The sequence below is a fragment of the Aspergillus flavus genome, chromosome 8 (genome assembly GCF_009017415.1).
Source record: "Aspergillus flavus chromosome 8, complete sequence".
NCBI classification, from domain to species: domain Eukaryota; kingdom Fungi; phylum Ascomycota; class Eurotiomycetes; order Eurotiales; family Aspergillaceae; genus Aspergillus; species Aspergillus flavus.
The window spans coordinates 344,709-366,001 of NC_092403.1; the positions used below are offsets into that span (position 1 = coordinate 344,709).

Below are 21,293 nucleotides of genomic sequence, written 5' to 3' on the forward strand. Positions count from 1 at the left end.
GAAGCTGGTTGTATAGAGGGTTAGTAAAAGTAATTAACTACTAACGTCTTGTTTTCTAGCAATGAATGGTTGGAGGTGTATGTGTCGGTAAGCAAGATGAAGTATGCTGAGGTATATAACCATCTCATGAGATGATAAACTTCAGGTAGGTTGCATAATTGCACATGTAAAGTATTGCGACGATTATATTCAATACCATGGCGCTTGCCAGCAAACCAATACCACGGTACTTCCACAAGCGGCATGACCTCTAGAAAGAGCCAAAATCATGTATCAAACCAAAGAAACAGTACATAGCCTGGGTTTATTCCGTACCCCCTGTCTTCAACCTGAATGAAAGTACTATATCAAAGTGGGCTATGACAAAGACTGAAATATCTCCCATTGTGTGACTCTATATCTATGGGGATAGGCACTGGGGAAAGTCCGCCGTCTATCTTGCACTCTGTAGTCTTTGTTTCTTGTCGCGTCCTGCTAGCCATCTATTTTGCGTCCATATACGGTATAAAGTCAAACAATGCTAAGGATCTGTAAAGTTTTGTGGGTGATGAGAGTCATGAGACAGAGAATGCTTACAGTTGATTAGCATGAGGCAAAGTCTTCAGATATGGTGGACGTCGAAACATTTGCTAGTGTGATATGGTATTAGGAGTTCAAAGTTGCAAGTACGAGAATATAGCTAAGAAAAGAATGGTCCGACACGGCAGGCATCGAAACGGATTGACATGCTGTATTGATATTTGAACGAGAAAGCTCTACGAAATTAAAAAGAAGAGACATGATAACACTAATATTCCAACAGACAGAACGGTATTACTCCTGAAAGAGTGAATCCAACACTAACACATGTAGCCCTCTCCTTCACTTTCCTTCAACATCAAATACCGGAGTTTTGCGATTTTTTCATTGTCCAAGGCCATATCCAAAGAATCTTTCAAACTGGGTACCTCAATAATTATTGGCCAAATGGAGAACCTATTTCTTCCTCCTTCACACCATCTCATGACAAACATGGGTGGCGAGTGTTTGGTACGGCGACACTTGAGAGGCATTGCAACGAATCCTTCATGAATTCTGGAAGACCTCTGAACGTGATACTGCACCTCTACCAAGTATTGCCGCAGATTGTCAAAGGCCTCGTCAATTGTCGTACCTCTCACCCTAAAATGGACCCTCCCATGCTTTTTCTCCGGATGCAGAGCCGGAACCTGTTGGGAATTTGTGGTGTCTCGGAGTTGCTTGACGCAAGCCGATATCACGGATAAGACAGACACCCTCCTGTGTTTGCCACGCTGTTCCTCGCGTGGAATATCAATTTCAATCTTAAAATAGTTCTGAGAGAAAGGATGTGGCCTTGCCTGTACGAGGCGGTTGTGGAGTCTTTCGCGCTTAAAAAACCTCAAGAAAGTCATGGCTACACGGGGTTCCGGCTCGAGGGTTCTATCTCTTTGGCAGAATCAGTATAAGATGGCCAAGCCTGGTACAATGATAGATAGATCTACATTGCGAAACTGTGGGGATTGCGGCTCACTTAACTACTCCATCATTATGGGCTTTGTTGTAAAGGTTGTCGTGGAAAGCCTCGATTCTGTGTACTACCGTTTGACGTAGACAATGCGTCTGAAAGACACACAATGGGTATAATAATAATGACGAAACCCTTTTGAGTCATTCTTCTCCAACTGAAACCATGCCTTTGTCAGTATTTCCACACACAATCCCTTTGTGTTGCTTTAGGAAGCGTTTACCTGAACACCATTATAGTTTGAATCCCGTAGTCTAGACAGCACCGGAAATTCTACCCAGCCGATAACCACACTCTCGAATTACCCACCGCCGCAAATTGTTATGTAGCATTATTACGAGGTTGGGAATGTACGCTAAATAAATGTCAGCACGATGACTCATTCGGGCAGGAACGTCATGCGGAAGGTCACCTGCTACTTCTTCTATAACACCTACGCAGACGAATGATATAACTATCACCACTATACTAGAACTCTGGCATATATACCGGCCCACGTCAGTCCATATTGCCTGCGGTTCATTTACCATACCAAGCACCCCTACATCCACATCAGCTTACAACATCACTTTTATAGCTATATAAGCGTAAAGCTATACTTCACATCAAAGAAGCCACTTTTGACCATTATTTTACACAATTCTTCTTACCATTATATATATAATACCCATGATGTCTGACTCTAAGTATTCGCGGACAGAGACCAACTCCTACCCGAACGAAAAGAATGCGAACGGCACACTTTCGCTGACGGCCCCTTCAGACAAGGGGGAATGGAATACGAAGGATGTGGGGAGACAGGACAACGAGGGCGTTGAGCTCTCCGGAAAGAAGGGCAGCTGCCCACGAAAATGTATGGGGCAGATTATCTTCCTTTATATACTACAGAACCTAACAACGGATGCAGGCCAATCTAAAGGCCAACGAAAGAAAGGAAAGGGCAAATGGCAGAAGGTGTCTTTGTCCGAAGCAACAAAGCCGACGACTCCAAACAAAGATTGGTCGGTCATTCCAGACCCAGAGCAGGCAAAGATCCTGCAGGACTTGGTGGCATTGTGCCGGTCGACGAACCCACACGTTGCTCGGATGCGCCACTGGAATACTTCGAATGGGCATGAAACCAGCCCAACTCGGCGATCGGTCGTTGCCATCGACTGTGAAATGGTTCCGGTGGGCCCTGGCCAGAATGAGGTAGTCCAGGTCTGCGCCGTGGATGTACTATCCGGGGAGATCGTGGTCGACAAGGGTGTTGTTCCGACAAAGCCTGTCACAGATTGGTGTACACCGTGGAGTGGAATGACACCACAGCGCCTGGAGGATATGAAAAGGGAAGGCAAGACAGTAAACGGCTGGGAGGAAGCACGAGCGGAAGTCCTCAAATTTGTCGATGGCGATACCATCTTGGTTGGCCATGCGCTTCGAAATGATGTGCGTGCTCTGAAGATGCAGCACGCGAAGGTCCTCGATACCGCCACTGTTACAAAGCATGCGGTGGCCAATGAGATGGTGGGATCTGGTTGCAAGCGCACTTGGAAGTTGAAGACATTGTGTCAAGATTTCCTGGGGATAAATATCCAGCAATCTAGGAACGGACACGACTGTGTCGAAGATACGCTTGCGACTAGAGAGGTGTTGCTTTGGTGTGTCCGCAATCCGGACAAACTTAAGAAATGGGCAGTGGAGCAGAGTGCTGCGATACAAGCAGTATCAAGCTCCTGCTCTTCTGGAAAGGAACTTGAGGACAGTACACCGTTTGAAGGTGTTGAAGATTGGTTGTAGGAAGTACTGTCATAGACATTTGGTACATTGGCATATTGTTTACTCTAATGATATACTGGAAATATTAGGATTGTTGGTTAAGTGAGAACTGATGACTATATCATTCTCGTCTATTTTGACATTTGTGGAATCGTTCAATTCATGTGGCATTAGTCTTATAGTTGTGATATCCAAACAGTGTCTTCTTCATCATATAGAATTCTCCAATATCCTCTCCTCATGTACTCGTAAAGCTAGATGTACCATTACTATGACAGCCATATCCACCTACCTAAAGAACCACTTGTATAAAAGAACCTAACTCGAGTATCAAACCGAGGCTCAGGCGTCTGGAGAGAGCTATGGCCGGTCGAGTCCGTCGGCTGATTCACCACGACGCCTTGTAGTTATTGGCATTTACATACTAGCTTGAAGTACATTAACTAGTGGGGTAACCTACTCGAATTCTTCTACTCCTCTGCGCGAGCCATCACCACTACAATCCATAGCGCGGAATTTATTCTGGTCTTCAACACGCGTCGCCAATTTAGAACGAGTGCCTTGACAGCCTGGAGTGCAAAGATGCGATTTCATTAGCCGAGTTGATGAACTTAGGGCTCGGAGTCGGAGCACAAAGCTCAATCACAGACGAGAGCCCTAAATGAAATATTTTCCAGGGACGTTCCGTCGTTGCTCTGACGAGAAGAGGTGACTCAATCCTCCGAAACGAGAGTGCACTACCTGTTTTCACTACGATGGGGCTGATTACAAATTCAGAAGGATTTTATTACTTGACCCTTAACTGATATGTTGGTTACTATGTACAAGTTGTGGTGGAGTTAGTGAGTGGGTGCCAGATGGGGGCTAGAACTAAGCGTTGCTAAGCATCTGAGCATCAGTATCGGAATGAAAGCTCCCTGGAGAGAGAAGAGCACATAGGGGGAGAAGGTCATGATGATTATGGTCGTCGCTGCACGGCCCTGTGTTAGAAAGGGGCAACGAATATATGGTTGGTACTGCACTCTTGCTATCGAATAAGCACCCTAGGTTCCTCGAGAGCTACAAGCAAATGTAGGGAGCTCGGGCCGCGTTCGGTTGTGCCGAAAAGGTAGTGCTAAATTTCGTACAAGACTTATCTGGTTAGCAATGTGATAACGCCTTTTGCATGTGGCGGAAACAAAGTATTGAGAAAGCACAATGTATTCAGAGACCCGTCTTGAAAAGGTAGAGATATTTCACCATAGAAGAAAGGTTTCAGGGAACCAAATGGTTTCCAGGATATCGTCATGATGAACTTGGGCAGCGAGGAACTAGGCAGCTTCAGGGGTAAACACTTACCGTCATGTCCGGAAACTGTCGAGGCTTCACAAATGTCGTGGTCCGTGTTAGTGATATGTGTAAGCATTTTGTCCAGTTTCTCGCGTTCCAGCTGTTGAAATATGTGTTGAGACTAGGGCCGGCCCTATCCCTGTTTTCAATGTTTTCAGTGTTTTCAACCTGCATGGACCACAACCTTTTGTTAAATTCTTATTGGCTACTTCTTCGAAGTAGGTGGAACTGGAAGATGAGGGAGAGATGATGTCTTCATATATTTGCTCTGTGTCGCTAGAATTATTGAGGAACCAGTATAATGCTGGCAAGCGCAAGGGCCAAAAGTCGTGATGTTTTTGTACGTTTATATTATACACGGTGGTCAAGCGTCACATAACTCCTCGCCTCTTTCAATATTGAGCGATCATTTTTGCCACGTATATCGCACAAAGCCAGTTATGTAGATATTCTTAAAGTAAAAATCCAGGGAAACTAATAAACCTAGAAGTAGAAAAGAGAATCACTACTCAGGCGACAAAGAGCGGTTCAATTGACGTTGACCCTCAAACATACAAGACAGATTGGATGTAGCATGCGGATTCGGTTGTATGCGCATCACGTAGCAAAATCACCCAATATAATAGGAAACACTCTCATGTCAAAAGTACATACTACAAATTTCGGCGCTGGTTGTTGAGCAGGCCCTTCTTGTTGGAGGATCAGAATCAGGTAATCAACTGGCAGTTGGATCTTGGCACAATTGTAAGCTACCCAGCAAGCCTGTGGGAATAACTCTCGCTTTTTCTATAAAAAGTAATCCAATTACTTCACAGAGCGCGGTCATGCTGATCCATAGTGGAGAAATGAATAGACAGGAATAAGGAAAGCGGTGACCATCATAACCCTACCCAACCCAGCCCCCCATGCTACTAACCTGGCGCCTACAGGATATGGGTCTTTTATTCGGCGGCGCCATTGAAAGGGTTCAGCCCCAGAAGCTAGTAGGTCCAATCATGTACAAAGGTTGACAAGCCTCATCTCCCTACGACGATCCACCAGGTGCCAAGCCCGGCGCCACGCAACTACTAACGACCAGGACCCTGTAGCTTTATCCCCTCTGGTTGGCCTCGGCGCTTATAATGAGCGATAGAGTTTACTCGGAATGAGCATTATCTCTGCTACACCAAGTGGGTTAACTGGGGCATAGGATTGATGGCCATGGCGATGCGGCTAAGTGATCATCTCCACCTAGTATTTCCCGTTAACAAATGGGAAAACATGATCATGGAAAGAATACTCTGCACTTGGTGAGGCCAGGTAAATGAGCGACCCACAGGCGTGATTTGGCATGGGCAGTGCTCCAACTTGATCCTCGTCAATACCCTAGCCACACCTGCGCCCTTGAGCCATATAAGATGTGGATATACCTCTGTGAGAAGGAATAATATCTCCACCATAGCCTAAGACAATTCTATAAGAGACTGTTGGCGATGCTTCCAAAATCATCACTTTTTGTCGCCCTGACTGGGGCTCTGTCCGCTGTTGCTGCCCCGAGCGCATTGGTCTGGTCGGAAGAGCCATGTGCGAAAGTAAGCAGTTTATATCAGCAAACCGTAAAGGCAAATGGTAAGAATATTATGCCAGTTGCGAAAACATACCCCATCCTAACAACGTCCAGTGACTGAGCCTATTGTGGTCGACGGAGGGCTCGCACATGAGTGTCTCCAGTCCATGCCCTTTGACGCGCAAAAGGGGGCGAAATTTGTCTCAGAATTAACCAAATACATCCAGTTTCAATCGACGATAGAGCTCCTAGACGGTAGGTAGTAACTCGTTAACAATGATAAGGTGAAGCTTTCTAATATTGAATATAATAGACCCACCAGCTGGATATCTCTCAGCCCCAACAGACCTCCTTGGCGGTATGGCTGAGGTACTTGCCAAAGCGAAAAGCAACCAGTTCCCTAGCCACTACGAGTTCGAAAATGCCATCCTGCGAGTTCTTCATTCTGCAAATGACGGACATTTGGGCGCCACATTATGCTCAAACACAATCTTCTACTTCAATAATTTGGTATCATTAACATCAATATCGTCTGATGGCGTACAGCTTCCTCAGCTCTATACATTAGGTTTGTAATACTGACCATTACCATCAGAAAGCTAGCTGATATCACGCATAGAGGACGCAGATGTTCTTCAAAAAGACCCGAAGATCGTCTCCCCCGTCGTCAGCATCAATGGCTACGAAGCTGTGTCATATCTGAATCATTACGCAGAGTCGGACCATTTCCAAGACCCAGATGCGAGATACAACCACCTCTTTCCCTCAAACGCTCGTTACGTAGCCCAGCAAGAATCGACAGGCACTTGGACGTTTAACAATGGGTTGTGGCCTGGCTACGCGGTTCAGAACCTAACCTTTTCCAACGGAACTTCACTGGAAGTACCAACACTCGCTCAGGTTGCGCTAGAAGATTTTAAGTACCGCAATGGCAGTGCTCTCTGGGAAGATGTATGTTTGACACAGTCAGAGTCGGCATCCGATGACACCGAAGACAGTCTATCAAAGAGGTCAGACACTGCCGGGAAGAAAGCACCGAGCATGTATCCAAAGCCTATCATGCGTGATGAGTATAACACGATCTCGGGGTACTTCCTCGAAGATGACGAGGATGTCGCCGCACTCTTCGTACCTAGTTTTGAAACGAACAAATATGAAGGAGATCCATTGGCGTTTGCGAATCACGCCACAGACTTTGTCAAGAAGGCTGTCGATGCAGGCAAGAAAAAGCTGATCATTGACGTTTCAGGAAACCCTGGAGGTAACACTGCCTCCGCATATGACCTCTTTCGACTTTTCTTTCCCCAGACGGACATGTATACAGCCTCTCGTATCCGCGCCCATGAATCGGTCAATCTCATTGGACAAGCACTGTCTTCATTAACCAAAGATACCGATTACTACGGAGCAGAGGGCATTGCTCTGTATGACCTTGTTTCTCCGAACCAAACGTACCATTTCCAGTCATGGGAAGAATATTACGGACCGCAGCAGGTGAATGGAGCCAACCTCAGTCAAATTGCCGCGAACTTCGACTTTGATGTGATATCTGGCTGGGAAACCCCTATCCGTGGCTATGGCCCTGTCAAGCTCAACGACACCGAGAGCCCATTCGCACCGGAGGACATTCTTATTGTATGTTATTCAATCTTTATAAAATGATGCATTGGGCTAACCCTTGGATAGGTGACGGACGGATATTGCACGTCAACTTGTACCCTTTTTACAGAACTGATGACTCACCTAGGTGGTGTTAAGACTTTGGCCTTCGGTGGCCGGCCACAGAACGGCCCTATGCAAGCAATGGGAGGATCTAAGGGCAGCCAGGTCGCCTCATCGGCTTTGATTGATGCCTGGGTTGAGGGCGCTAAGATTCTTGCTGAGAAGTCCGGGCAGGATGAAAAGCCTTTGTTCAGCCTAGAGCAGCGTAGGGCCCTGAATGATTCTGCCCCGGCAGTGGAGGAGCTTCCTTTCAACCTGCCTTCTCTGAGTGTTAACTGGAAGAACTCATATCTGCGCGACAACCACGAGATCCCGGTCCAATTCCTCTATGAGCCAGCTGACTGTCGCCTGTTCTATACCTGGGAGAACTACAAATCGCCTGCAACCACCTGGAAGGATGCCGCTCGCGCTTGGTGGGGTAATGGTACTTGTGTTCCTGGTTTATCTGCGGCTTCTAGATCCACGGCGGATGGAAGCCCTAACAACTAGGTCTTTGCCTCAGGGTTATACAGATCAATGAGCGCTTTAATTATATCCTCATTTGACACACATCTTAAATATACGTGAATGTGCAATTGTCGAAATCGGTGCAGCACGGTCTGTCAGGCGTCCCTTTTTACTTACTTTCTCGTTTCCTTGTATAGATAGTCTCAGATTTGTATATATCTCTTCCCTAGTTATCCGGACATGGCTAATAAAGTATAGGCGAGGAACATGAGCATAAGCTCAAGATATGGACAGATGCTCGCGTCGTAATACTTAATGATGTTGCAGGAACTCTATCGCTATAGGCTGCAGATGAAGGGGATAATTCTGCTGTAGTCCAGCCAATCTGACGAATCCCCCTACGCGATAGAGAAATTTAAAATGACACCATGTTATGCATTTAATAAGCCAATAAACGACCATTCGTGATCATCGACCTTATCAACATGCCTGTCGGCTATTTGTGTTATGTTATTTGCTGGTGATTGGCCACGATCACGCAATTCCGAGAGATTTGACGCCTGCAGCGATATTCGAGTCTTCCCCGCATGGATTATAAATCGGATCAAGGTACGAAACTTTATAGCTATACGGCATTTGCGAGCAGTTATCCAGGAACCAAATGGGAAATTAGTTGCATTATTTGGAGTGTTGACCGCTATGAGCAAGAAGAATGTGCAGAACACCCATACCGTAACTGATATGGTAGAGATACAAGCGGCGGGAGATATCCCGATTTCAATAAGCGAATGTCAGAATAAGGCGTCATTTTAATGCAGGTATCGCCATATAAATCCGGAGCCAATCATTAGTAACAAGTACGAGTAAGATATTTATAGGAGACTAGTATAAAGAATGGGGTAATCCCCTCTCCCTAGCTCAGCAAGTCATTCCAAAGACCAGCGAAGAATAGTATCAAAGACTGCCACAATGCCTGTTGAATTTATTAGTCTGACGTTTCCGAACGCCTCCACGGAGATCAAGCCAATCCCTAATGCAACAATCGACCCAGAATATCTTGAGCGCTACGCGCGAAACCTAGATGACTATGCATTCAACTATACGTTGGTGCCTTACGACTCATCCTACTTCGATCCCTGGACAATCGGAGCGACAATTGCCTCCAAGACAAAGAATCTCAAGATTATCATTGCTCTCCGACCAAACACATTGTACCCCACCGTGGCAGCAAAGGCACTCGCCACACTGGACCAACTCAGCTCCGGTCGTGTAGTGGTACACTTCATCGCCGGAGGTAGTGATGCCGAACAAGCAAAGGAAGGCGACTTCCTCACCAAGGAGCAACGTTATGCCCGTCTGGAGGAATATATCCGGATCCTCCGCCGGGCATGGGAATCGGCTGATCCCTTTGACTGGGATGGTGAATACTACCAGTTCAAGCAGTTCTCTAACAAAGTTCGTCCCACGAAGGAGACTATCCCTGTTTCCGTGGGCGGATCGTCCGACGACGCATATCGTATCGGCGGTGCACTGGCCGATATCTTTGGGCTTTGGGGCGAACCCTTGAAAGAAACCAAGGAGCAAATTGAGAAAATCTATGCCGCAGCCGAAAAGGCTGGTCGGACAGATCGTCCTCGCATCTGGGTGACTTTCCGACCCATCATTGCGGAGACGGAAGAGTTGGCCTGGGAGAAGGCGCACCGCACGCTGGATGCGCTTCAGGCAAACCGACCCGGTGGCCAGGGTAACGCGCCTTCTCGGCCACAGAACGTTGGGTCCCAGCGACTGCTGGATATTGCAGCTCGCGGCGAGGTGCAGGATCGCGCGCTTTGGTATCCGACCGTTGTTGCTACGAATGCTCGGGGTGCGTCAACTGCACTGGTTGGATCTTACCAGACGATTGTGGACTCGATCTTGGATTATGTTGACTTGGGTGCGGAACTGATCTCCATTCGTGGGTATGATAACCTCAACGACGCGATCGACTATGGAAGATATATTCTGCCGCCTGTCCGTCAGGCACTGCAGGAACGGGGAGCCCAACCTACGGCTTAGTTGGAATACAGAAGTCTCTAGCAATGGGTGATTCAGGTAGTGCGCTTATCCTCGAAGGGCATGAACTCAGATGGGTGGCTTATGTTTCTAGCTCATGTAATTCTTAGGTTGCTGAACGCGGTCAAAGACTCATTAAATCGATACCTAGCAAATTTACAGATGAAGCTGGCATCGAGCAGGTTGTAACAGTCTCACGATAGCCTTATAAATAAAACCCATCTAGGAACCCTTTTACCTGAAGCATATTGATTCTAGTCTGTATAATATGACCGACCATAGGCCTACGCCTGGCATATATGATGTTAAATGTGCTTGAAGCACCTAGTCCAAGTATCGTATATATTCATGGATGCTACTAATGTGTAATTCATCAACAATAGTGAGATACTCCTACAAAAGCTAGATAGCTATATTCCCTCATCGCACAGTTTTCCAGGGAGCATACTTTGAAAACTGTTATGGAAATAGCCTGTCCAGCCACTACATATATCTGAAAGCCTAGTTTCCCTTGAGGTGCTTTGAATGATCCACCAAAACATGATATGTGATTATAAATGAACGAGGTTCAGACAAGGCGAGATAACCTAATCATGTTATACTAGACTATCCCTAGAATAAGACAAATTATTACGCGATCTTCAACGGATAGCAATAAAATCAATTCACAGCAAAGGTTCAACGGTGATCAGATATTGTGGATGGTGTCGAGGTGGCCAAAATGCTGGTGGGTACCACAGGGATGAACCAGAATCACTGAACTAAGACGCCCTGACACGGGCCGGGCACTGTTGCCCGGACACGAAGTAGCTTTGGACCCTGGGCCTTGTATATAGAGATCTTCGAATCCATGGATAAGATCCTGAAATCTCTTGGGCTAAACTTGCCTATGGTTGCGGAGGTGTTGCGGTGGAGTCACGAAGAATAGATACAGTTATGAGTAGGAGCTAATTATCAAAAGATCACAGGAGCAGGATAGATTTGAAGCATAAAGTAATATCAGGGTTACACGGATAGTATAACGGAAATCCACCAAATACTCAGTGTAACACTGAACTGAATCTTTTGTCCCTTCCCCTCTGGTATTTAAGACATGTAAAGGCAACTGTCTCAGCCTGTGGTTCGATTGATCTGAAGTACGCGGAACGGTCGACCTACTTTAACGGCGTGACATTTGAGAAATACTGGCTTATATCACTATGAAGACAACGATGGCTTTCCTGTTCGTTCTTTTTGCCAGCTTTGTCGGTGCAGCACCCCCCGTCCAGGGTCAGTCACCAGTGTCGCCTTACCCAAACGTGGTGCAAAAGACGGTTACATATCGAGGTGTAAGTAAGATCAATTACAGGACGACTGTGCATTGTGGCCTGACAGTATCAAGACATGTTGGTCCGTGTATCAAAAATGTGAGTGGTGATTAATGGCTAGAACTGTCTTCAATTCAGATATAACATCTCTTCATGGCTGACCTCTGACACGATACGATGGTGATGCTACCACAGACACGAAAAAGCGGCTCCATACCGAATGTAGGGCTCCTCAGGAACGGGGACCAACACCGTCCTGGCTTGTGACGTCGGCTCCCAATGAAATGATTGTCCAATGTGACCGTCGCTATGAAGTGAGAGAGGTATTGAAGCTATATGTGATATAGTACGTACTAACACTAGTAGTGTCCTTCGGATGGGACATTCTGCTTTTTCAACTTAATCACTACTGAAAGTTGGACATATGAAGCATGTCGATGGGCTAGCATACTGCCGTGGCGACGTGAAAGAGTTTTGATGTTCTTGATTTAATGTTGCAGCCATGGTAGAGTTGGAACATGGTTAGGATATTCCGAGAGGTATGGGTCGATTGCATCAACACACCCCACGATTTGGGTGATTTCTCTGGTTCTAAACCCATTCTCCAAAGTGTCATCATATGCGCCAGGAAACAAAAATTGTATTCACTATTTGATGGCTAGCAGCAAACATTCTCCATTGACCATACACTAGCGCACTTATACATATGAAATTTGTCCCGAGGTGTAGTATGTATGATGAAAAGGAGATCTATCCTGGGAGCATAAGACCGACTTCAAGGGTTCTACTCGCGTCGTATTCGCGATATTTGTGAAGGAGTTGGACTGTCGGTCAGGACCTTGTCACTGAGTCGCAATGCAACCCTTCTCAACCTCAGCGTTCTTAAATCGCAAAATTCTCAGAACCAACCGAGGCTTTCACGTTGTTTGGACCCACTCCCCTTCCTCACATAGCCCCCTTTCTGGACACCCTGTACTAGCCAATACTGGAACTCGATAATGGCAAACACTTGCATTGATTCAGTGGCGAACGTGCAGGCTGTATTGTTGTTCTCCTGCCGTTTCCCTGGGAAACTTGTAGTTACCAACGCCTATCTGGTATCGAGCCTATATGAGCTCTGGAAAGGTCGGGCATTGATAGAGTATCACAGCGTAGGTAGAACAAAACGAGGCCAGTTTAGTAAGTCGTCATCGATGTTAATATTCTCTGACATGGAGTATCACAAGAAGAGGGCAGAGCACGACTGCCTACTGAAACAGGCGATATTAGGCTACAGTAATCTATCAGACAAGGTTCCGACTGCTCTTTTTCATTTACCATGCGGCTATAACCCGTCAAAGCTTGTGGAAAGTCTATGATAAAGTTTTACTTTAGGCGAACTCTTCACCGTATGCTACTTTAATTATTCCTCATGTGAGGCCAGACGTAGGTATATTGTCATAATACTTGAGGGCTCCTTTCTTCAGTACAGGATATTAATCATGCTTCCCACATGCTTTAAAATGTCTGTCTCTTGACACTGAAATGACAAAATATTCTTCGACATCAGCTGTTTGATGTATACTTAGAAAGAGGTCCAGAGTAGTAGTATGCCGTCCCTATGCCCGAGCTCTGACAATATGCCATAGTTCTCGATATTCTGCCATCATACAATTAATCAGCTTTCCTTCATGGTAGAAGATAGATTGTCCTTACGATCGCTTATTTCAAGTCCTGTTTTTGCTCAAAGTCGAGTACGGTGAAGCTCTTCACCCGACTCTCGAGCTTCACGGTGCCCACCTCGTGGACCGAGAACTCCAGGTCCTCGCATTCATCATCCGAGAAGAAGAAAACTTTCTGACCGGGAAGAAGGTCGTTGATGGTAACATGGAAGCCTTTGGGCAAGAAAGTCTTTGCGCAAACATCGGTCTCGGAGCTCTTCCAGTACCCCGTGGTGACTTCCCACGCGGAGGCGGCGAGAGGGAGGAGGGCGAGGGCAGCAGTAAACTTCATATTGTATTTATGGTTTTTGAGGGTGAGGAGGCCTGGTTGAAGAAACGTTACTTGTAACGTGCAAGGATAGTCAAATAATTCCGATGGGTGTTAGGAAGACTGCCTCGTATATAAAAGCCCGGTTTTCTCTTTAGAACAACAATTCTTTGAATAACCACTTCCGCAACCAGAGATCCGCTTCTATGCTCCACTCTGGGGATTGTCACCCCTTCTTATCACTTGATTGGGTGGTGTAGGCTGGACAGCATGCAAGGGGTGAAGCTACATTCTTGGCTGTTTTCGGTCGGGACGAACCCAAATTCGTTCCCGAAGGCCTGCTGGAAGTAATCGGTGACAGAACCCTATTCAACGTCAAGTTAGGTTCAGCTAGTTTATCATAAGACGCATAAATTTTATCTTAGCTCTCGAGGCCCCAGTGGCAGAGTAAATCCTCGTAGAAGACAACCGATCATGGTGTAGTTGTGTGGGCTAGTATGTTCCCGAAGAATGCTCGTATGTTATATCCGAACCCATAGAATCCAGGCGAGGGGGAGCAACTAAGGGTATGGTATATCAATGCCAGTCTTGCTTCCTACATTTTAAACACTTGACAATATGTGCCCGTTGGCCCACCAAAGCGGCAAAGTAATCTTAGAGACATATGATCCAGAAAGAGCTGTACCTCAGTCAACGACAATTGGAAGTGGAATCAGACAGCCAATAGAAAAGGCACGTATAAGTGGACTGTCTGGAGGTTACTGTAACATAGTTTTCCCGCATCCGTCACGAGGCTCAGCCATCCACAACTTCTGCATTTGGTCAGCAGAACAAGCAACATGCCCGAGGTATTAGTGCTACTTTCTTTACAGTGGCTAGCTTGCCTTAACTCCCGGCCAAGTGTGGCCAAAGAAGGAACACACTTGAGCTCAGCAGATGGGGGGCGCCTCACCATAGCTAGTCAGCAATAGCTGTATTAACTGACGATGAATAAACTACGCTATCAAAAGTCGATAGAGGCGCGAAATACAAATTATCAATCTCAAATAAACAGCAGCAATCGTATATACAGAGAAACCTTGCTCGCAAATGCAGTGTTACTGCTTCCACTCGTTTCTGCCCAACCTTACAATATCGGCTTGTTCAAGAACCCAGTATTTGGACGGTGCCTTCCCCTCTTCTGCCATACGGGCAGCTGCAACAGCTGCTCTGCCGATGACAGTTTGGTCCTGACCTGCACGTTGAAATTAGTACCCAGTACTTCAAAAATGAAAATGTTGACAGAATAGTCATACCTATCATGTCCTGGACACCCTGTCCGAGCTTATTAAGGTTCTGAACAATGTTCTCCAACAACGCAGCTTTGGGCTTTTCCCTTTGGAGGATCAAACCTGGCCTCAGAATAATGGCCTGTTCAAAATCAAGTTCCTTGATGGCATCCTCCACACCAATCTTCATCTTCGAGTAGGGTACATATCGAGAGAAAAAGCCCCTCGTCCCTCCACTGGAGATAAACACGTACGTCTTCACTCCTGCCTCCTTAGCTGCTTTGGCGTTCTCTATGCATAAATCATGGTCGATCTTCCATTGATTCGCGATTCCGCCGGCTGCAGCTCTGGTGGTGCCGACTGCGTTGAAGACTATTGATGGTTTGGGGGAAAGGGACGCAATCAGGCCGCCCCATTTTGTGATGTCACCCTCTTCGAGGGTTTGGAGCTTTGGAGACTGTGCATTCGGTAATCTCCTTGATACAGTCTTGACGGATGAGAATGCGTCTGAGGCAAGGAGTGTAGCGAGGATTTGACCGCCCACTGCTCCTGTAGAGCCAAAAACTGCTGCTGTCGTCATAGTAGAATATGTTTGTCTGTAGGCGTGTAAAATAGGTAGTCTACTTTAAAAAGAGAAGTAAGATGCTATTCTCCATTAAATAAACAGGGGATCAGTTAGGTAGCAATCGAGACGTCATCAGTGCCAAGCTTTCGTATTCCGATTAGCTTATGTTATCAGTCTCGACTATGCCGAGGTAAAGGCACCTTGATTCATTGATGAGAATGTGTTTTACCTCAAAAGATAATTGGAAGATCGTTTATTAAGATATGAATTGTATTGATTGAAAGACGTGGGCAATATGAATTCGCCTTTTGCGAAATAGTCAAAGGGCTGGTCTGTCGGAGCGTGTGATCACTTATCTTGTATGCAAGAACGGTGCTCGTCTGATGAAATTAGAGGTGATCCTAATTGTAAAGGGGCGGTATCTCTATAGATGTGATGCAGCCAAGATCCAAAGCATGAAATGAACATAGGGGTGATACAACAACCTTGGAACCCTATAGCAGCATATATTTGCGGCCGACTGCTATTACTCCTACACTAGCATAGGAGTCTGTGAAGTGATGAGCTATCTATTCTGGCATTGCGCGACCGACTTGACTTCAAAGTATGGTTTATACAAGCGTCCTATTCTGTTCTGGTACTTAACATGCTTTAGAGATAGAGAACTGCGAATAGACGGCCATTCCTAGATAGCCGCGGTCATGCGGACTCTCACGCAAGATATGCCTTGGAACGCCGTAGTCAACAATGCCGCTAGTAAGGCTCGTCATATTATAGGTCTCTTTACCCCAAATCTCACAATGGAAGTCCTTGTTGTAGACTCACGCCCAATATCCATCAGCCCACTATGTGACTCGAATACTATTGGAATACATACCCACGTTGAATAATGGCCCATATCTGTCTCGTATAATATCCCAAGCACTATGATTGATGAGTTACGGCTCCTCGACTCATCACTAGACCTTCACGGATCAAATGTACTGGCGGTTCTCTAACCACTTTTATAGTGGGTGACGGCGCGCGCAGCGGCCTCAAACACTTGCTGAACTCCCTCCAAAGTCGTAGCTGAGCATTCGAGGTATTGCCTAGCCCCAATCTGACGACAAACCTTGGTAGCGTCCTTATGGCTGACCTGCTCCGTTGGCATCTGGGAGAGCGCATCACTCGCTTTCGTCTTTTGATCAGACTGCAAATCTTTCTTCCGACCCACTAACTTCGTCATGGCCTGTGAGAACACATTTCTGGATTTCAGATTCTGGTCGCAACGGAGATCCTTTTTACAACCAACTAATATAGTCGGCTTATTCTCACTCAAATGCCGCACTTCTGGGGCCCATTTTATCAGCACGTTGCTGAGGGACTGGGGTGAATCAATAGAGAAGCAGATCAGGACAACATCACACAAGAGGTAAGAGAGATTTCGAAGCTTGCTGAACTCTCCATGGTTGGCGGTGTCCCAAAGAGAGAGTTGGGTTTGGCTCCCCGGGACCGGGGAGGCAACCTCGTGAAGGTCTAACAGAGTAGGTAATTCGCCGCTCGCGGGGCTGCCTTGGGTGAAGGCATGAAGAAGACTAGTTTTTCCACAGCTTGTATCACCGACTACCACAAGTTTGCGCTTGATATTACTCATGGCGAAGCAACTTCCCCAATATGCAGGGGTTTATGTTGGAAACAGGAGATGATGCCTGAGGGAAGGCTTTTGGACGGGATGACTCATGTCCTGATTAAATATGCCGAGGTAAAATCGTGCGGATCTACTGTGGTTCTAGGCATATATGTGCACCTGTTGCTGATGATATATATTTCTAATGTACTACATTACGTTCTGGGTCATCAGAAAGAAAGCCGCGTCACCAACCAGCTGGGTAGATATGCCAAAGCTTAAATCAAACAATCAGCAGACCCCACCTCTGCTAAAAAGCCCTTTTATACGGCGACTAGAGGATATACAACCGATAGTCATACCTGTAGGAGAGTATAGATTGTTTCCTTGGCGGGTCCGGATGAGTAATCAATCATTGACCCGATTTCGGATCCTCACCTGAAGCTTCATTTTCATCTTGTCTCCTGATCTGGAGTCGCAGCCAAAAACCTACTACGTTGGCCAGATATGCCCGTGCAGTCTGTTTCAACATGCAATGTAAAACAGCTCAAAATCCGTCGTAGCCATTCAGGCTGTCGACCATGTCGTAGGAGAGGAAAACGGGTCAGTGAACATCCTACTGCCGATGTGAGCCATTCTCTGAACTAAACTTTTTCAGTGCGACGAGGCAAAGCCAAGCTGTCGGACCTGCAGAAGGTTGTCACTGGAATGCAGCTATGGTGTCGACTATACTTTCCGTAACTTGGACGGAGCACTATTTCAGCCGCAGCCGGTGGGTCAAATAACCTCAACTCGACCAAGTTCAGTTTCAAAACGGAGTACGGCGAAGGGTGAGCTAGGTTCAAACAGCAAGATTGGCATGCTCAACCACCTGAGCAGACTGGCAACTTCTAGTGTACCGCCAACTATCAACACACAACATGAGATAGAGATCAGATACTTGGACCATTTCCAGACTCATGTGCGCCACCTCCTTCCGGCAGCTCTGGAATTTATCGACAAATCCATCCAATCGCCGGGGTTACGATTCGCCGTGCTTTGCATATCAGCATCCAATCTCTCGATGCTCAATGCTCAAGTCCAGAACCGCATAATACCAAATGATAGCCGGAGATCTGTTTTCAGCCCACTCGTGAATGATGTGCATCACAACCTCGCTCAGAAATATCACAATCTGGCAGTCTGGAATTGTCGCACTGCAGAGCCTGACGCGATCAAAAATGAAGCACCTGCGCTACTCGCTGCGCATGTTCTTCTGGCCTATTACCACCATGCATCTACTGATCATCTGCAATTTCGAATCGCTGTAAGGAATGCTGTCCGATTTGTTTTGCAGAACAGGGCGAGTATCGCCGATTCTACAGATGGTGCCGAGTCATTGCAAATGTGGTACCGTCTCTGCGCATCTCACCGACCATCAAAGCCACCTGCTCTGCTCCTTGAAGGAGAGGGGGCTAGTTCGTTTGGGCCGAATCTCCTTCCGGATGTTACTGAGCATCTCTATCTCAATTGTATCTTGGGAATGAGTGTAGATGACCTTATCTATGACATTCTTATCAAGACACTAGAAATCCGGACAAAATTGGTGGTGTTCCGTTGCGTGGCAGCCATTCGCCAGGTCTCTGAGAACTCAAGTGACATTGGCCCGCTCGCCCATGAGATGATGAATAAAATGCTAGGACGAGAATGTGGACCGGATGAATATGTGGAAGCGCGGGATAGCTTCGTCCGCGGGTCAAATCTACTAAGTTTGTTGGATGTGCAACAAGAACGCCTGAACGTGTGGCGATCTAGACTCAGTCCCGACCAGCTGCCACCACAATGCGGCACTACTTCCTGTGTGCAAAGCCCAAGCAGCTCCGAATCTTCACATTCTCTCATCAGCCAACACTTTCCGAGCCATCGAGATGCCATGAACGCCTTATACTGTTTGCTTTGCGAAATGACATTCGAAGAAGCCAAGCAGGCTTTTGCATCGGACCACACGCCTTCAGTCGTTGTGGTAGATCCTTCCAATGTGATTGTGAACATGGCTTACAGCGCGTGTCAAGTTGCTGATAGTCTTAACCTCGCCGTGTCGAATACGTCGGACGTCTACACGATGAGCCTAGCAGAGGTACTACTTCAGCTTGTGTTTCTCTGGCGATCGGATCGGTTGTTTCAATACATCCTCGATATCTTATGGCCACGTCTTGAGGCGCATGGAAGGGGTTATGAACACTCCCACTACCCCACACATCTTGTCAAGCGAATTATAAGCCAAGCTGCAGTATACTGGAAGCAGGGTCGAGTGGTAAACTTTGCCCTGCCGGCAGTGGCAGAGAACATACCGAAATTAAAGCTGTTGGATATTGACCATCCAGTGGATCTGGTGGTCTGCGGGTATAGCACAGATGGCGTGTATTTCATTGAGAAAGCCTCGCTACCTTGATGTACCTCTTGAGCCAATACATGGTCTCAAGACTACTTGTATTGCGCCTGCTATGTACATGCCGCTGTATCCCTTACAAACTTGCCTCAAGCAATGCACTTGCGTTACGTCTCATGGGCGAGATCGGTGACAACCTGTGCCTCAACAGAAAATCGCGCAACCCCACGAATGTTGCTAACGACCAGGGACTCCGCTCATTTGGGATCCACTTTAGGACTCATTCTGATCTTCGAAGATGTGCATGTTCTGGAGAGATGCGCATGGTGCTAAGCCCGTTTGGGATATATTTTACGCCCGTATTCGTGGTACAGCTGTGACGAATACACTAACCATATCCAGTAAGATATGGGACCGTCGGAGACAGGTCTAACCCGTATTGGACAATATTTACGCCGGTACTGAGATTACCGTTTTACTTCCATGGCTTGAGGCTAGGGAGACGTCGAGAAGACAGACACGCATTATTTAAACACTCTCGTTAACCCTTCCTGACTCGAGCATTAAAATCTCTCTCTGAAACACAACTGACAGAAGAATGGCACGCGCTGTGTGGACAAACCTTCTTTCGGACGACTCTATCCAGAGGTCGTCGCAAACCCTATCGGTCCTTGCGGGCAATGCGTATCTGTACGGCGGGGAGCTGCGACCCCGTGAGCCAGTGGACTCGGCTGTGTATCGCATCACCCTCGACAACGGTGAGAACATTTAATTTGGCACCAAGGAACAATACAATCCTAACATCTTGTAGAACAACTCTCGGACATCAAACTATCCACGATTACCAGCACGTCCGGGAGCCCGCAACCTAGAGTAGGCTCTGCATCGACCACGATCGATGGCAAGATCTACATCTTCTCGGGTCGTGGAGGCACTGCCATGGCTCCGATCGAGGAAGCCGGTTCATTCTGGATATTCGATCCTAATACCAGCACCTGGCAACAGGTGAAGCCCGCAGACCCCCAGTCTACATACCCAGCCGGACGCAGTTACCACACCCTCACGAACAACGGCAGAGACACTATCTTTCTCCACGCCGGCTGCCCCGAAAAGGGTCGGCTTTCTGATTTGTGGGCGTTCAACATATCCACTCGTCAATGGCGAGAATTAGCCCCCGCCCCCAAGCCAGAACGAGGCGGTACATCCATTGCCTATGCGGAGGGCAAGCTGTTCCGGATGAATGGCTTTGATGGGAAAACAGAACAAGGCGGTGCATTGGACGTGTATGACCCGGAGAACAACACATGGAGCACCATCGCGTATCCGGCCGATGGTGTTTCTGGGCCAGGTGCACGTAGTGTGAGTTGCTTGCTCTCGCTTAAGGTTGCCGGGAAGCCGAGCCTTGTTACTGCGTTCGGTGAACGTGATCCTAGCAGCCTGGGACACCAGGGAGCAGGTAAAATGCTTTCCGACGTGTGGCTTTTTGATATTCAGTCTGGAAAGTGGACGGAAGTCCAGGCTGATGGCGGAAATGCCCCCGAGGCTCGAGGATGGTTCGATGCCGATGTGATTGCAAATGCTTCAGGGGATAGTATTGTTGTCCACGGTGGACTGGCTGAGTCGAATGAGCGGCTTGGGGATATATGGAGACTTGACTTTTGAAACGCTGCCAGCCTTCTATGATGCCGGATAATTGTGGTGATGTGCTTTACTCCCGGATTTCTTAGTGTACATTGTGGCTTTGCGTCCACCTCAGGCAGATCTTAACGAATCATTGGACGTATGATGGATGGCTAGATATCGTTGTATGTGTTAAAGTAATTACATGGATC

At 47.0% G+C, this 21,293-nt stretch overlaps 9 protein-coding genes across 9 annotated transcripts; 5 read left to right on the forward strand and 4 right to left on the reverse strand.

Moving 5' to 3' along the window:
* Window positions 1–392: 392 nt before the first annotated feature.
* Window positions 393–1,881, reverse strand: F9C07_1917672 (uncharacterized protein). The gene is made up of 3 exons (XM_071508477.1): window positions 1,749–1,881; window positions 1,532–1,682; window positions 393–1,440 (listed from the first exon to the last, which is right to left on the reverse strand). The coding sequence occupies exon 3, from the start codon at window positions 1,410–1,412 to the stop codon at window positions 840–842; it is 573 nt and encodes a 190-aa protein (XP_071367196.1). The 5' UTR covers window positions 1,413–1,440; window positions 1,532–1,682; window positions 1,749–1,881; the 3' UTR covers window positions 393–839.
* A 316-nt stretch (window positions 1,882–2,197) lies between these two features.
* Window positions 2,198–3,304, forward strand: F9C07_12272 (putative RNA exonuclease; the record flags this gene model as incomplete). The annotated part of the gene is made up of 1 exon (XM_071507804.1): window positions 2,198–3,304. The coding sequence occupies one exon, from the start codon at window positions 2,198–2,200 to the stop codon at window positions 3,302–3,304; it is 1,107 nt and encodes a 368-aa protein (XP_071367197.1).
* A 2,869-nt stretch (window positions 3,305–6,173) lies between these two features.
* F9C07_12273 (peptidase S41 family protein) lies at window positions 6,174–8,369 on the forward strand (the record flags this gene model as incomplete). The annotated part of the gene is made up of 5 exons (XM_071507805.1): window positions 6,174–6,183; window positions 6,273–6,413; window positions 6,472–6,726; window positions 6,778–7,793; window positions 7,845–8,369. 5 exons carry the CDS (start codon window positions 6,174–6,176, stop codon window positions 8,367–8,369), a joined length of 1,947 nt encoding a protein of 648 aa, XP_071367198.1.
* An 823-nt stretch (window positions 8,370–9,192) lies between these two features.
* F9C07_2286978 (putative alkanesulfonate monooxygenase) lies at window positions 9,193–10,676 on the forward strand. Its single transcript, XM_041287683.2, has one exon. The coding sequence runs from the start codon at window positions 9,297–9,299 to the stop codon at window positions 10,380–10,382; it is 1,086 nt and encodes a 361-aa protein (XP_041151647.1). The 5' UTR covers window positions 9,193–9,296; the 3' UTR covers window positions 10,383–10,676.
* Window positions 10,677–13,387: 2,711 nt separating this feature from the next.
* Window positions 13,388–13,678, reverse strand: F9C07_12275 (uncharacterized protein; the record flags this gene model as incomplete). Its single annotated transcript, XM_071507806.1, has 1 exon — window positions 13,388–13,678. The coding sequence occupies one exon, from the start codon at window positions 13,676–13,678 to the stop codon at window positions 13,388–13,390; it is 291 nt and encodes a 96-aa protein (XP_071367199.1).
* A 913-nt stretch (window positions 13,679–14,591) lies between these two features.
* On the reverse strand, window positions 14,592–15,641 carry F9C07_2286980 (uncharacterized protein). The gene is made up of 2 exons (XM_041295614.2): window positions 14,950–15,641; window positions 14,592–14,888 (listed from the first exon to the last, which is right to left on the reverse strand). The coding sequence occupies exons 1-2, from the start codon at window positions 15,500–15,502 to the stop codon at window positions 14,752–14,754; spliced, it is 690 nt and encodes a 229-aa protein (XP_041151646.1). The 5' UTR covers window positions 15,503–15,641; the 3' UTR covers window positions 14,592–14,751.
* Window positions 15,642–16,481: 840 nt separating this feature from the next.
* F9C07_12277 (putative RAC GTPase) lies at window positions 16,482–17,120 on the reverse strand (the record flags this gene model as incomplete). Its single annotated transcript, XM_041287688.1, has 1 exon — window positions 16,482–17,120. One exon carries the CDS (start codon window positions 17,118–17,120, stop codon window positions 16,482–16,484), a length of 639 nt encoding a protein of 212 aa, XP_041151645.1.
* A 480-nt stretch (window positions 17,121–17,600) lies between these two features.
* Window positions 17,601–19,524, forward strand: F9C07_12278 (uncharacterized protein; the record flags this gene model as incomplete). The annotated part of the gene is made up of 2 exons (XM_041287682.2): window positions 17,601–17,696; window positions 17,752–19,524. 2 exons carry the CDS (start codon window positions 17,601–17,603, stop codon window positions 19,522–19,524), a joined length of 1,869 nt encoding a protein of 622 aa, XP_041151644.2.
* A 535-nt stretch (window positions 19,525–20,059) lies between these two features.
* Window positions 20,060–21,123, forward strand: F9C07_12279 (kelch repeat protein; the record flags this gene model as incomplete). Its single annotated transcript, XM_041295620.1, has 2 exons — window positions 20,060–20,219; window positions 20,273–21,123. The coding sequence occupies 2 exons, from the start codon at window positions 20,060–20,062 to the stop codon at window positions 21,121–21,123; spliced, it is 1,011 nt and encodes a 336-aa protein (XP_041151643.1).
* Window positions 21,124–21,293: the final 170 nt, after the last annotated feature.

What these genes read in the sequence shown, in the direction of transcription:
- F9C07_1917672 (XM_071508477.1), bottom strand. Translation starts at nt 1,412, where the DNA reads ATGACTTTCTTGAGGTTTTTTAAGCGCGAAAGACTCCACAACCGCCTC.
- F9C07_2286978 (XM_041287683.2), top strand. Translation starts at nt 9,297, where the DNA reads ATGCCTGTTGAATTTATTAGTCTGACGTTTCCGAACGCCTCCACGGAG.
- F9C07_2286980 (XM_041295614.2), bottom strand. Translation starts at nt 15,502, where the DNA reads ATGACGACAGCAGCAGTTTTTGGCTCTACAGGAGCAGTGGGCGGTCAA. An exon ending in GGGTGTCCAGGACATGATAG is followed by an intron (nt 14,889 to 14,949) that starts GTATGACTATTC and finishes TTCAACGTGCAG; the next exon opens with GTCAGGACCAAACTGTCATC.